The sequence below is a fragment of the Olea europaea genome, unplaced genomic scaffold (assembly GCF_002742605.1).
Source record: "Olea europaea var. sylvestris unplaced genomic scaffold, O_europaea_v1 scaffold204, whole genome shotgun sequence".
Lineage (NCBI taxonomy): Eukaryota > Viridiplantae > Streptophyta > Magnoliopsida > Lamiales > Oleaceae > Olea > Olea europaea.
Window position 1 is genome coordinate 132,607 of NW_019238304.1, and position 16,399 is coordinate 149,005.

The 16,399-nt window shown below is 34.2% G+C and overlaps 2 protein-coding genes across 2 annotated transcripts; one reads left to right on the top strand and one right to left on the bottom strand.

Moving 5' to 3' along the window:
- Positions 1–1,746: 1,746 nt before the first annotated feature.
- On the bottom strand, positions 1,747–15,874 carry LOC111379833 (disease resistance RPP13-like protein 4). Its single transcript, XM_023003268.1, has 2 exons — positions 15,608–15,874; positions 1,747–4,535 (listed from the first exon to the last, which is right to left on the bottom strand). The coding sequence occupies exon 2, from the start codon at positions 4,527–4,529 to the stop codon at positions 1,980–1,982; it is 2,550 nt and encodes an 849-aa protein (XP_022859036.1). The 5' UTR covers positions 4,530–4,535; positions 15,608–15,874; the 3' UTR covers positions 1,747–1,979.
- On the top strand, positions 11,640–12,645 carry LOC111379840. The gene is made up of 2 exons (XM_023003274.1): positions 11,640–12,007; positions 12,204–12,645. Exons 1-2 carry the CDS (start codon positions 11,640–11,642, stop codon positions 12,643–12,645), a joined length of 810 nt encoding a protein of 269 aa, XP_022859042.1.
- Positions 15,875–16,399: the final 525 nt, after the last annotated feature.

The following is a 16,399-nucleotide window of genomic DNA, read 5'->3' on the forward strand; positions in this document are numbered from 1 at the left end:
GTCGAAGGGCAACAGGAAAGAGTAAAGACAGAAAGAATGGCAAGTTTGAGCCTTATGAACTCTTAAACCCAACGTGAGTCCTTCTACTTGGATTTGTTTTCTCGTCGTGATTCAATATGAATGGATAAGAGGCTTGTGGGACTGATGTGAGAGGACAAAGATGGCTATATTTCTGGGAGGGAACTTCTAGGTGAGTATGAAGCTCATGTGTACAAGTTATACCTTAAAGTGAAAGATAATTCCAAATTCACTTTGCGTATGAATGAGGAAGCTATAAATAATGCAACTATAAATCTTATGAAGGGTTCGACCTAGTTCAGGACTAATGTTGGCGACATGCTTAACACATGCAATTTGGACGAAAAGTGGTGTTTCCAGTGACAAAGAGGTGAGTAAAGCATAAGAACTTCCCTTAGAAGTGGAACAACAGCTGAAAATGGCTGCTAATAATACATAGGCTGAGGAGCAAAAGGAGGAATTTGCTCAAGGAGGGACTTATGTCTGATTAGCTAGTTAGTGAGGTAATAACTTTCAAAGGCAATGATTAGTGGCTGGTCTAGGAGGATTATTAGCCACAAAGGGATTGAGATACAGCCCAGTTTCCTATAGGAGGCAATAACGGGAAATTTTCTATAGTGGGTGAAAACTCACGACTAATAGCAACAACTGCAACCTGTACATCCGAAGTGTTAATTTGCAGTAGTTGATGTCTAAGTACTGGTATCAAAATCAAAGAAAAAGATAAGTTCTAATATGGTCTGTGGTTGACAACCATGTATATGAAATTTAGAATCATCATCATAAGTAGGCGATCAGATCCTTCTTCTTCGGAGTTTGCACCACTAGCTTGGGAGAAAGATGATCAGTTGGGCAGTATCGAAAATTGAAGAGGGAGGAAGTTCGATGTTTTAACTAACATAAAAACTATCATGTTGGACATAGTATTCATATTGGAAATTACGATCAAGGATGACTCTATCAATAGCCATCTATTTAAAAGATACCTTCTTAGCATTTTTCAAATACCAGAGTTTTAGTGCGGAATAACAAATAGCTGGTCGATCTTCATGAATTTCATAGTAAATGTGAAAAATGCATAAAATAAATTCGAGAAGGAATAAAAATATGTGCTTGGCTAGTCAAAACCTATTCCTACTATTCTTCCTCTATCTCCCTTTCTCTTCCCCTCTATCATCCTTCTTGGCACTGACTAAATTGCTACTGAGATATTGGACAATTTCTACCCTTCGCGTTCACATATATAAGATGGAGCCTAGACCGTTGGGCCAGAGTAAGAGTAATCTCTTTATCTAATCACCGAGTTTGAATTCCAAATTCAGTCACTATTCGGATGGTGTTCACCTGATTGTTTGCTTGCTATTGTAATCAAATGCTCCTTAACTTAGATTAGTGATTTGCTCTACTTCAGATCTCGCTAGATGCGCTCTTTTGAGCAGCAAAGATTGCTTATACACAAAATAATTCTCCTAAAAAATACACAAAATAATTGATGATTTAAACTCAAACTAATTTCAATGCTATAATTTCTAAAGAGAAATCTAAATGATAAAGTTACCAATATATTAGGTAACATAGAGTAGACAATTCTTCCAAATAATAATAATAATAATAATAATAATAAGTTAGTATAAAAAAATCTCATAATGTTCTTGTTTATTACTGTAAACCAAACATGTATTGCACGTTTTGCTCATATTTTGCGAAAAAAATTATATCATGCTCATATTTGAAGGCTAAAAACATCATAGGAACCATAACATTCAATTTGAATCTGTATCTTGAGACGACAGAGGTCAAAAAGATATTACAGATGAATCAAAATCTTTAAATTATGATTATTACATGTGAATACACTTTGAATGGAGAAATGAACAATAATACAAGGCTACCAATCATACTTTTGTGAATGAAAACCATGTCATATTTTGTGAATCACTTGATGAGTAATCCTGCTAGTTTCAGGAACTCTCGTCTTCCCTTTTCCAAACGCCTCCTCTAAATCCAGCATCCTCAACCGGGAATGAATCTAACTCTGGACACCAACTTACATTCAGTATTTTCAGGGATGGCATAACTCGACTAACCATGGACCAATTTGCATTCAAATCTGTTAAAGCTTCAAACTCCAACCCCTCGATTTTCCAAACTGTACTTTCAACACCCCAAAAGGACTCGTGCATTTTTTCAAGATTTCCAGAAATCACGGAAAGATATCGCAACATGGGAAGTGAAATGGGGTTAAGCCAGACAGGAGTTATTTTCCCGGGATAGAAACGGAGACTCAGCTTGTGGAGTTGTTCGGGAGGAGAGAGTTTATCCAGTTTGGAGACTAGACCAACATCATGACAATCAAAACAACTTATTGTTAAAAAAAGCAGTTCTTGGAGATTTAGTAATGCACTGACCTCATCATCTCCAATTTCATCACCATGAGAAAGTTGCAAACTTAGTCTTCTTAATCGAATCAAGCTTCTCAGTTCACCAATCCGACAACCCCTTGACTCACTTAATTTACAAGGCTTGAATCCAAGTAATACTTGAAGATTCGTAAGTCTGCCAAGTCCTTGTGGTAAGTATTCAAGTGACCCACAATTACTCACATCCAAGACAAGAAGTTGTTCATAGTTCAGAATACAACACGGGAGCCTTTTCAGATTCTGGCAATAACTCGCATCAAAAATCTTGAGCTTTTGAAGCTTTTCCAACGAATTTGGAACTAGGACTAGTGGATGAGTGTTGCCAAGGCCAAGATATGTTAAGTGTTCAAGAGATCCAATCTCGTCCAACAATTTCAAAAGAGGTGCATCAAAGATTGATTTGGAAAGATCTAGTATGTGCAGGCGTTGACAATGGAAAAATTTCTCAACAAAATATGAGGGAATTCGGTTCACTTCACCACTCTTGGTTGTAGTAAGCAATGCTCGCAATTTTCTGTTGGTTGTTAATTGCTTCAAGTTTATATCACTCGTAATGCCCAAATGGCGAGAATTTCCATCTGATGGGATTGAAAATGCATCATCTCTGGCAATTCTAATGACCAAGTCACGGACCATATCATGAATTTTACAAGTATATACTTCATTGTCGTAAGCTTTATCAACCACCTCCACTAAACATCTATTTGTTAATTCCGAAAAGCAGTCTTCTCCAACTTCGGTCGATAACCGACCAGTCCTCAATGGGATGAAATACTCTGCAATCCACCAATGGATCAGTTGCTCTTTCGCTATCTCACAATCCTCTGGAAACAGTGAGAAACAGAGGAAACATGACTTCAGATAAGGTGGGAGTTCATCATAACTCAACTGCAATGAAGCCATTACTGAGCTATCATTTTCTGATAATTCTTCACGAAAATGCCTCAAGATTCGTTTCCACTCATGATTATGAGGAGGTTTACACAACATTATTCCTCCAACGGCTTTGATAGCTAAAGGAAGGCCTTTACATTTCTTAACAATCTCTTTCCCCGTGACCTCTAGCTCTTCGTAAACACATTCACCGCCAGTAGCTGCAAATGCTACCTTACGAAAAAGTAACCAACTATTTTCTTCACTGAGGAATTTGGGCACGTGAATCCTAGCTTCATATACTCCCATCTTACGAGCAACCATCTCGTTTCTTGTGGTAATTATAATACAACTGCCATTTCCCTTTGGTAAACCCCCACTTATTCTGAGCCACCAAGAATTATCTTCATGCCACACATCATCCATCACTATCAAGTACCGTTTTCCTAAAAGGTACTGGTTTATTTTCTTTAATAATTCACTTTCATCATCCCCCAAGCATGCATCTCCCAAGCTCCTCAATATGCTCCTCATGATCTTTTCTTCCGTAAATGTCTGAGAAACAGACACCCATATCCTTCTTTCAAAGTGATCTTCGACTCTTCTGTCATTGAAGACTTTTTGTGCAAGAGTTGTCTTGCCCAGTCCTCCCATACCAACAATTCCAATGGAAAGTATGCCATCACTTGCTTCGATTAACCAGTCCTTCATCTTCTCTGTATCACCTTCTAAACCAACCACTTGTGTATGGTCATATGCAGGTGAACTCCATCTAGACATAAGATGATTGTGTGCCTCCATCGAATTTGTAGTATTCAGAATTGGCACTCCAAGAAAAGTTGAAATGTTCTGCTTTATCCCTGCGATTCTATCATTGATTTCACTGAGGCGCTTCCCAGTTCGGTGTTGAAATGAAAGCTTTGAAGGATGTAACAATGTTGTATATTTAGAACCCCCATTACCATTATCAGTCTGACTTTGACAATCCACAAGTATATCTTCAGCTTCATAAATTAGGTCTCGCAACTGTGCCATGATGCTCCGGAGGGTCTCATGTTTCCTCTTGAGTCTTTCCGCATCTTTGAGGAAGCTCTGCATGAGTAGTAGATGCTCCTTTAATCTTTCAAAATGTTCCCTATATTTTGTAATAAACTGGCTCTCCTCTGTGAGAGTGCTAAGAAGTTTCTCCAAGAAAACGCTAACCAAAGCATCCACCATTATTTGCTGTTCAGTTTTTCAGAATTGTCAGAAGTCAAATAATAGAATGAAATGATCAAGGGCATTGCCCTAGATGGCCAAGATTGTGCACACCCCCATACAATTTCTCAAGAAATTCTTGTTGAACTTATCAGACAAAAATGGATGACAAATAAAATGTCATTAGCAAAAAGGTGTGCCACCCCAACCCATCAAAAGAAAAAGAAATCGTCTCAAGAGCATCGACTGTAATGTCCCGAATTTTTATTACTTAGTCGTTCGATTAAAAATTAGGACTTAATTGTGCTATTATTAAAGTCTAATGACCTTATTAGTTATTGACCTTATTGATTACTAGCCAATAATTTGAAAACCTGAGTGAAGAGTTAATTTGGAAGTTAGATGATCAAATGTAAAATACATGTAAATATGCCAATTAGCCATGATTAAAGATGATTTATTTGACCACTTGCATTATTCACCACATTTTAAACAATTTAATTGATTTGACCACATACATTATTTACACCGAGTTTCAAGCCAACTCAATTGATTTGATCACATAATTAAAGGTATTAATTTGAAAACTTTCAAGGCATTGCACCAATTATTCATTGACCATGCCTAACATTTAGTCATTTCTTTTCAATTTTCTACACATGATCCAAGAATTTGCACTAAAAATAGGAGATAAACTCAACATTGAACTACCCCTCATCAACTATTTATATTCTTCCTCTCCATCTCTATCACTTTGTCTCTACACCTTTACTCTCTCTTGTCCTTTTCATATTAAATATAGTCATACACAATCACATAACCCCACATGCAGCTCAAGCGTCACCCTCCAACAATCAGTTCTTCTATCATTTCGAATTGTCAAGTGAAAGGCTTAGTAGTACAAATTGTTATTTCATTATTTAAATTACGAAAATTTATATTATGAATATGATGATACGGAAATCCATGTTATGATTATGATAATGATCCTATATGTGTAAGTTCAAAAGACCAGAGTTTAGTAGTGGTACGCACGAAAATTATAGCTACGAAATTTGAGTTTTAATTCCAGTCTCCATATGTATGTTATGATTTTTCGTATTTAAATATGAGATGTGAATTCGTTATTACCCATTTACTGATATTTATGTCTCACACGTACATGTTAAATATTTTATAGGTAACTAAAAAAGCAGGTTCGAGGCAATTAGAGATAGATTGTGCTTGCGTGGTTGAAAAATAAAGATTAATTTAAATAGTTAAAAATTTTGATGATGTTTATTGTAGTTTTTTTAAATTAATTTTAATCCTCGCATGTTCGGAAAATATTATGTTTTTTCATTGTTTATGGAAGTATTCTTTTATGGTACATATATGATGATTCCAAAGGTAAAAATTTGGGTCGTTACGACATGGTATCAAAGCGGATTTACGTTTTCGTAGGCTTTAAAAATAAAAAAAATAAAAATAAAAAGATTTAAAGTTTATTATATTGCCACCACGCAATGCCACTTTTCAAGCTCCGATGCCATCGAATCGGGTCGAAAAACATGTAAATGCATGAATATTTAATGTTATGATCATATTTAATGTTTAAACTTCAAAAAAAAAATTCTAGTTTTGAAATTGACAATTTTATGATATTATGTAACTTTAGATTATTAAGTACGTTAGAGAATATATTAGATTAGTTGACCTTAGAAAGTCTCTCGATCAAATAATAGTCTAATTACGAAAATCATGCCTCAAAATATCTTTATTTTCTGCTTTTGTTTGAGTTTTCTTGGTTTCTGTATTCACAAAATTGGAGGGCTTTGTCAAAAAGACCTAAATAAGGAGAGCTTCGGATTTAAGTGGTCCACTTGTGACCCTCCTCCTCACTTGGAAGCCACTCAAATGAGCATTATTCAAGCCAATAAAACAAAAACAATATGCTTACTCACTCTAAATTTAAGAGGATTTCCAAATTTCATTCGTCAAATTTTTTAAAGAATTTTCGATTTTTGATACCTTTAAATTAAAGAATCCTTATATTGCGAAACTTCCATTTCAAGAAACCCTAATCAAAGGAAATTTTTTGGTAAAGTGTCTAATTTGAGAAACTACCATCTTGCAAAACTTCTATTTCAAAAAAAATAATAATAATAAATAAATAAATAATAAAAATAAAAAATAATAAAAAATAATAATAATAATAATAATAAAATTATAGTTAAAAAAAATCATATTTCAAGGAATTCTTATTTTACAAAATTTTTATAAAAAAATATAATCTTCATTTAACATTTTGCTTATCTTATTATAATGTATTAAGACTATAGCACCTCAAGATACGAAAGAAATAACAATGGCGAACAACTCAAATAGCCCTAACCTAGTGGCATTGAACCAGTGCTTGCACAACAATTTCAAGCTATGATGAGCACGTTCATCCAAGCGACAGTGCCACAACATATACCGCCACAACATATACCGCCACAACCGACACCATGACAATTGTCACCACCTCAAGCACCAGCAGTGACAAAAGATAACATGAATATTGCTGCGATTGTTGTGGAACTTTTTAGGAAACAGCATCCCCTAACCTTCGAGGGTGGAATCGACCCATTGGAAGCAAAAGATTGGCTGGCAGGAATAGAAAGAATTTTTCACCTCATTGACTGCACGGATAGTAGGAAAGTTATCTACGCAACATTTATACTTAAGAAAAGTACTATGCATTGGTGGGACTTAACCTCAAGGTTAAAGGCTCACGGACATATCTAGACATGGAATGAATTCAAGGAACAATTCTCGAGATAATACTATCCCACAAGTATCCACAATTAGAAGGAGAGAGAGTTCCTCAACTTAGTTTAGGGCTCAATGTCCTTAACTGAGTATAAGAGGAAATTTGAAGAGTTATCTCATTATGCCCCTAAGCTAGTGGACACAGGAAAAAAGGGTCAGACGTTTTAAATAAGGGTTGAGAGATGATCTACGACAGGCTTTGGTAGTGTTTCAACTAGGAACCTACCATGAAGTGTTAGCTAAGGCCTAGTTGGCAGGTTTCAAGCATCAATAGTGGGGAAAACAAGCAGCATGTACAGCCAGAAAAGCTAAGGTAGGAGAATTACAAGGGAAAAGGAAAGCAGAACTTCGTAAAGAAATAGAAAAGGAGGTGCAAACAGTTATCAACAGTATTCAGTTTGAGGCAAGTGCGCCATACTAGAAGTGTACCTCATGGGAACAGGTTTATGCTTCAATTGTGGTGAAATGGGCCATATGGCACAAACATGGCCCAAGGGACAAAAGCAAAAGCAACCACAACAGAAGCCTAGTAATCCCCCTAGAGGCCAAGCTAGGTGTAGCGACCTAAAATTTACCTTTTGGATCATTATAGCGTATCGTAAAATAAAGACTTAATTTCACAGAAATATAACTTTTGTACCAATTACAATAATTGAAAAAGAAGAATTAATAAGTAATAAAAGTAAAATAATAAATTACTCAATAATATCTTTATTATACCACCAAAGAGCCATTTCAAACTCTAACTCGTCGAATATAAATTATCTGAAAGGGGAAATTTATAAACGATGAGATAAAATCTTAATAAATGAGCCACATAAATTGTAATTCATATTTAAAATTTTGGAATTCATAATGAACATAAGGAAACACGAGGATTAGAAACCGAACTTAGGTGGTCATAATCCCCATACATAATCATTACATAGGGAGACGAGAATTAAAAACCGTACTTCATTGCTATAATTCCCGTGCGTGGCGCTACTAAATTCCAGATCATTGAATATATATATATATATATATATATATATAGGACCTATATTATATTCGTAAATCAAATTTCATATTTTAAAGTATGAAAAACGATTTAACATACAATGTATGACTACTTACATACTTGAAATATCGTAGTAAATATGTAGAGGAGAATTTAACTTGAACAAAGTGATAATATGTGTGTGATTGTGATTTACGTGTGGTATTTATAGGTGCACCTACGGGTACTAAAAGGGAAATGCCATAATGGTGTCCCTATAATCGTGCATTAAATAAGGCAATGAGTTATACTAATTATGTAATTTGAATCAATCAATCATACTTAGATAATACACATATAAACACACATAATTATAGTAACCATGTAATTTAAAATTAATAAACCTATATATAATTATACATACATAGATGCGCATAATTATGATGATACTATATTTGAAATATAGTTATATATAAATTATACATATATAGACACACGTAATTATGGTAATACCATATTTGAAATCAATAAACCATAATTATATTAAATTATACATATATGAGCTCACGTAATTATATTTATATATATATATATATATATATATATATATATACTTGTTACCGGAGTAGAAGCTGCATCACTAATCACGGATGTTTGGACATTGAAGTACCTCTATGAAGGAAAAGGTCTTCATTGATTTCGCCCATAGGTGGGATCTCAATTCCTCGTTTTTGACATGCTACTCACGGGGAAAGCAGGGTATGTGAGACCCCACAAGTTAAGTCGTGCTGAGCCACGAGATCTTCCTTTGGATCGTTACAACGCTCGAGTCGGTGTGTGATCACCTTTGGTGAAGCAACCCTTCAGATGTGGATTGGAAAGCCAAGTGAACATGGAGTTGTTAATATGTTTCTCAACAAGGTGATGTAACATACATCACATACTTGATGAAGTAGCAAGGATTGATGAATCGGATAAGCCTCTATCAATCCTGGTGGTGGGGGTGGGGATAGTAGGCTCTACGAATATATATGTGTGAATATATATATATATATATATATATATATTCACACATATACGATAGTTTACTTATTTAGGAAGAAATCTTCCTAACTTTCATCCTCTTGCACTAAAGTCTCAATTTTCATAATTCACAACGATAAAGGATTTTGGGATATTAAATATGGTGTACAAAACAGGAAGAGGACAAGGACCGCAAGGTTTTAGCAGGTGACATCCTTATATCTTAAACCCCTGCTTATACTTTGATTAATTCTGGCTCCACTCATTCTTTTATATCCTCAAAGTTTGTGAACAAACTCAATACACCTAATGAACATATAAATGCTACCTTAGAAGTTGCTATGACCTCAGGAGAAGTGTTAAGTACAAAGACTAGAATAAGGACGGCTAAGTTAGAGATCGATGATAAATCCTTAAAAGCGAACTTATATGTCACTAACATGCAAGAGTTCGAAGTAATTTTGGGAATGGACTGGCTATCTAAAAATCACGCAACTATTCTATGTTTTGAACGAGAAGTGGCATTTAAGCATTCGGAGAAATTGAATGTCGTCTTTCCGTAACTAAGGCAAAAACCCTACCTCGTATCATTTTGGCATTAAAAGCTAAGGAACTCTTGAAATCAGAAGGCTGTAGTGAATTTTTTATGTCAATAGTAGCTAAGGAAAGATGAAAACTGAAAGTAAGCGATGTTAAGGTGGTACGAGAATTCCCAGAAGAATTTCCTAGTGATTTGAATGAAATGTTGCCTAAACAAGAAATGGAGTTCACAATTGATCTAGTTTCCGATTCCATGCTGATTTCTAAAGCTCCTTATAGAATGGCACCAAAAGAGTTACAGGGACCGAAGGCCCCTAAAAGAACTGTTGAAAAAAGGGTTCATCCGACCCAACGTTTCACCATGGGGAGCACTAGTGTTGTTTATCAAAAAGAATGACAAGATAGTGAGGATGTGTATCAACTATCGAGAATTGAATAGAATCACCATTAAAAATAAGTATCCCTGCCCAAAATCGAAGACTTGTTTGATCAACTACGAGGAATCAGAGTATTTTCAAAGATCGACTTAAGGTTGGGATATCACCAGTTGAGAATCAAATCTAGTAACATCTCAAAGACAGCCTTTAGAACTCGGTATAGTCACTACGAGTTTCTAGTTATGTCGTTTGGCTTAACAAATAGTCATGGAGTTTTCATGGACTTGATGAATTGTGTTTTCCATGAATACTTGGAACAGTTTGTCATTGATGACATCTTGATCTACTCTCAGAGTGAAGAAGAGCATGAAAAACATTTGAAAATTGTGTTAGAGATCCTCAGGAAGGAAAGACTTTTTGCAAAATTCAAGAATTGCGAATTTTGGTTAGAAAGGGTTATCTATTTTGGTCATGTGGTCACAGCACAGGGAATAGAGGTGGATCCCAATAAAGTAGAGGCAATATTGAACTAGTTATGGCTAACAAATGTGGGAGAAATTCGCAAGTTTTTGGGTTTAGTAGGATACTATAGAAGGTTTTTATTGAGGGATTCTCCAAAATATCAGAACCATTAACATAATTAACTCATAAAGGTGTGAAGTTTGAATAGACAGAGAAATGCGAACAAAGTTTTGAGAAATTAAAGAGGAGGTTATCTAATGCGCCAGTTTTAACCATACCTAGAGAATCTAAAGGTTTTGTAATATACATTGATACATCCAAACTGGTATTGGATATGTTTTGTTGCAACAAGGCAAGGTAGTTGTTTATACATCGAGACAGTTTAAGCCTTACGAGCAAATCTATCCCACATATGACCTAGAACTGGTTGCAGTAGTTCATGCTCTGAAAATTTGGAGGTACTATTTGTATGGAAGGAAGTGTTACATTTATACATATCATAAGAGCCTCAAGTACATCTTTACTCAGAAAGAGTTGAACATGAGATAGAGAAAATGGCTTGAACTAGTAAAAGATTACGATTGTGAAATTCATTACCACCTAGGAAATCAGGAAAACAAGAAGACAAGTGGCGATGTTAACAGCACAAAAGCCTTTATAGAGACAATTTAAGAGATTAAGTCTCGAAGTGGTCACTACTCTCTCTGATTTTGTTGCTCGAATAACAGCACTTTCAATTCGACAGACTCTTCATGATCGGATTAAGAGTCATCAAAAGGGTGATCGATCCTCTGAGTTTATCAAAGCTGAGATTAACACAGAGAAGAGAAGATTTCACCATTGCTGAAGATACTTTATTATCAGGGACACCTGTGTGTACCAAATTTCGAAGAATTAAAAACTGAAATCTTGAAGGAAGTCCACTCTACTCCTTATTCTATACATCCAAGAAGTACAAAGATGTATCGTAGCCCAAGAGCTATGTTTTGGCAGAAAAACATGAAAGAAGATATAGCTAAATATGTGGAAAAGTACCTAATATGTCAACAAATGAAGCCCAAACATCATCGACAAGCAGGATTGTTGCAGTCGTTGGAAATTCCAAAATGGAAAAGGGAACATGTGACGATGGACTTTGTTTTAGGTTTTACGAAGTCAGTAAAAGGTCACGAGGCTATTTGGGTGATTGTTGATCGTTTAACCAAGTCAGCCCGTTTCTTACCTGTTCGCATAACATTTTCTATGGACCAATTTGCACAATTATATGTTAAAGAAGTAATGAGGCTACATGGTGCCCCAGTTTCAATTGTATTAAATAAGGACCCAAGGTTCATGTCAAACCTTTGGAAGAATTCACAACGAGCTATGGGAAACTATATTTAATACAACTTTTCACCCTTAGAATGATGAATAGTCTAAGCGGACAATCCAAATATTAGTGGATATGCTGCAATCGTATGTCCTAGAAATTGGTGGACATTGAGAAAAATATCTACCTTTAATTGAGTTTATATACAACAATAGCTATCATGCCTCTATCGGCATGGCACCCTATGAAGCTTTATATGGGAGGAAATGTAGATCGCCTATTCATTTGGATGAGGTTAGCAAACGTATGATCTTAGGCCCAAATATTGTAGAGCAAACAGTACAAGCAATTGAAAAGATCAGAGTTAGCATGAAGAAAGCTCAAGATATACAAAAAAATTATGTAGATAAAAGGAGAAAGAACCTGGAATTTGCGATCAAAGATAAAATACTTTTAAAGGTTACACCCATGAAGGGAATACTACGATTTGGTAAGAGGGGTAAGCTCAGTCCAAGATATGTTAATCCTTATGAAATTTTAAAGCGGACTGGAAATGTTGTATACCAGTTAGCATTACCACCGGAGTTTTCAACTGCACACGATATCTTTCATGTATCAATGCTCAGAAAGTATGTTCTGGCCCAACTCATGTGGTGAGACATCAACCATTAGATATTCAGCTGAACCTAAGTTACGAAGAAGCACCAATGTACATCATAGCTTAGAAGGTACAGAAACTTCGCAATAAAGAGATACCGCTGGTTAAAATATTACGGCAACATCACTCAGTAGAAGAAGCTTTTTGGGAGAGAGGAGTGGAAATGCGAGCAAGCACCCACAACTCTTCAAGGAGTTCCAAAGTAAATTTCCCAAACGAAATTTAATTTAAGGGAGATAGGTTGTAATGTCCCGAATTTTTACTACTAGTCGTTATATTAAAAATTAGGATTTAAGTGCGCTATTATTAAAGTTTAATGACCTTATTAGTTATTGACGTAGCTAAATGATCATATTGATTATTAGCCAATAGTTTGAGAATCTAAGTGGAGTAATTTGGAAATTAGATAAAATCATATGTAAAATATATGTAATATGCATATTAGCCATAATTAAAGATAATTTATTTGATAACATGCATTATTCATCACGTTTTAAATAATGTAATTGATTTGACCACATGCATTATTTACACCAAGTTTCATGCTAAATCAATTGATTTGATCATATGATTAAAAGTATTGATTTGACAACTTTCAAGACAATGCACCAATTATGCATTGATCATGCCTAACATCTAGCCATTTCCTTTCAATTTTCTACACATGGTCCAAGAATTTGAAATATAAATAAGAGATAAACTCAACATTGGACTTCCCCTCACCAACTATTTACACTCTCCCACTCTATCTTTATCATGTCTCTAGATCTCTACTCTTTCTCGTCCTTTTTATATTAAATATAATCATACACTTACACAATCACATAACCCCACACGGCTCAAAGGTTTTCCTCCAACAATCACTTCTTCTATCATCTTGAATTCTCAAGTGAAAGGTAAGTATAGCAGTACGAATTGGTATTTCATTATTTAAGGAGAAAATTGTAGCAGCGGTCTCTAACCTTTTTATTTATTTGCAAACTTTACCCTAATATTCATTTTGTGCCATCGAAAAGTTTCTAACCTTTCATAAATATACACCTGAGGTCCATCTGGACAGAAACCTTTCAAAACACTGTCAATTGTCAATTGATCGGGAAAACTTCTTGAACTATTTGTTACCACGACGGTTTTATTGGATGTTGATACCTTTTAGAAAAGTGTTTTTGGATGGTATTTTGGACTGTTTTATTGGATGTTGGGTCGTTAGTTTTCCTGATCAACTGACAGTGTTTTAGATAGTTTCCGTCCAAATGAACCTCAGGTGTATATTTATGAGAGGTTAGAAACCTCCGCTGGCACAAAATGAAGGTTAGGATAAAGTATGCAAAAAAAATGAAAAGGTTATGGAACGCTATTGCAATTTTCCCTTATTTAAATTACGAGAAATTTATGTTATGAATATGATGATACGGAAATCCAAGTTATGATTATGATAGGGGTCCTATATGTGCAAGTTCAAAGGACTAGAGTGTAGTAGCACTACGCACGGGAATTATAGCCACGAAATTCTAATTTTAATTCACGTGTCTCCATATGTATGTTATGATTTTTCGTATTTAAATATGAGATGCAAATTTGTTATTTCATTTACTGAGATTTATGTCTTACACGTATGTTTTAAATAATTTATAGATAACTAAAAAGGAGGATCGAGGCAATTGGATGAGGATTGTGCTTTTGTGGTTGAAAAATGAATAATAATTTAACTAGTTAAAGATTTTAATTATGTTTATTTTTTTTAAAATTAATTTCAATCCTTGCATGTTCAAAAAATATTATGTTTTTTCATTGTTTATGAAAGTATTCTTTTACAGTACATATACAATGATTTCAAAGGTAAAAATTTGGGTCGCTACTTTGGCAAACTTTTGCTAATTTTGGGAACTTGTGTAACTAATCAATCTTTTGGCCTTGATTGTATAAACTGTGAGGGTGTTTGAGCCCCATTTTTACGGAAAAATTGATTTTAGAATGGTAGATTGATAAAGAATGTATGGATGAAAAATAAGGAAATTTTTTTATTTACATGTAATATTATTTTAATGAAAAATGTGTAGTTAAAAAGAAGATGGAGAAAAATATTTTTTGATAAAAATGAGAATCAAACAGGGCCTGTGTGTGGTGGTCTTGATAATATTTTGTTATCTTGCAGAAGAATTTATTCTTCATAAACGAGAGAAAAGTGGATGCTTGGTTTATCATAAATGAGAGAAAAATTAATTTAACATGGGGCAAAAAAGAAAACTAATCAGACTCAAAGATGATAATTATGTTTATACTAGACCAAGTTTGATTTCCCCACAGTTTTCCAATCTATATTAATACCTGTACAAAATAAATCATTATTTTCCAACTATAAATAATTCAACTGGATGAAAGGGACAGTTATACTGAACTAACAGGCGATAGATATCGCATAAAGTTGCTAGAAAATTCCCATCAAGAAAAGAATTAAATCCCTCAAAGTAGAGCCTAACTAATAGTTTTTCTGAAAGCTTATTGCATAATTGCTCCATCCTACCGAAAATCTCGTTTAAAATGGAGCAGAAAGGATAAGTTAATCAAACTCAAAGAATACCTATATGTTTATCCTAGAGTAGATTTTGTTTCCACATGAAGTTTTTCAATCTATGATTCGATCTATCCATGAATTATTGATCCCTTTTAGAAATTGTAAATTCCCTTATCTTGTTCTTGACTCAAGCCCACTACAAAATACTTATCAACAAAGGATATGAATCCCAGTAAGTAGATTAATCCCACTACAAAATACACATTAAAATAGGAAATAGAACATGTTTTTAAGCTTAGTAAACATGCTATAAGTCCAACCAATTCAATTAAACACCATTACAAAATTCACAGACCACTAATTGTGCTCATAAATAAAAATTTAAAATTTAATGAAACGAACAGATACTAAACAAATAGGCAAAACCCAGAAAAATCAAGACTTACAGATTAACAAAATGCCCTGCGAAATTCTGGGACTTCAAGGTCAAATAGCAGAGATTTTTTAGGGAGAAAAAAATAAAGAAATGGCACGAAAAAGTTCTTGTTCAGCCAAGAAATTAAAGACTCGGGGGACAATAGACAAACGCGGTTTGCGGAAGCATCCGACTCTTTTCATAGTAGAAGAAGATTGATTTGATCTCCTCAAGTCAACGACGTGCATATTCCTCTTTTTTTCTTTTTTTCTTTTTTGTTTCCCCCCTTCGGCTTCAGAATACAGGAAATAGTGAGGAATAGCAGGTTGAACTTGTCCTTTACCACGAACGTCATTGACACATTTTTGTAAGTTAAGGGTGTTTGTTTCTCACTTTTATAAAATGAGAATGAAAAATATAGTTATCATGAATTTTATATAAGAGATATAAATTTAAATTTGATAATTTGATGTGATGGATAATAGTCATTTTTTTATTTTAATAAAGAAAAAAATAGGAAATAAACACGGGCTAAAAATATGTAAAATAACAATATAATAATTTAATCCACAATTGTAAAATTATTGAGAGAAAACTGAAGAGCCATGTGATGAAATGACAGGAAGAAAATCAACAAATTTTTTGTATGTTTTATTAATAGTTTGTTTGATACAGTTAAAAAGACAATTAAAATCAATTTTTTTTATCGTTATTTCACTATTACAGCCATCGTTTTTAAATTCTTCTCTAACAAGTAGGATGAACTTTATCTCTAACAGTCAAAAAATCAATTATTAAAATCCCTAGCAAGCAAGCACTAAGA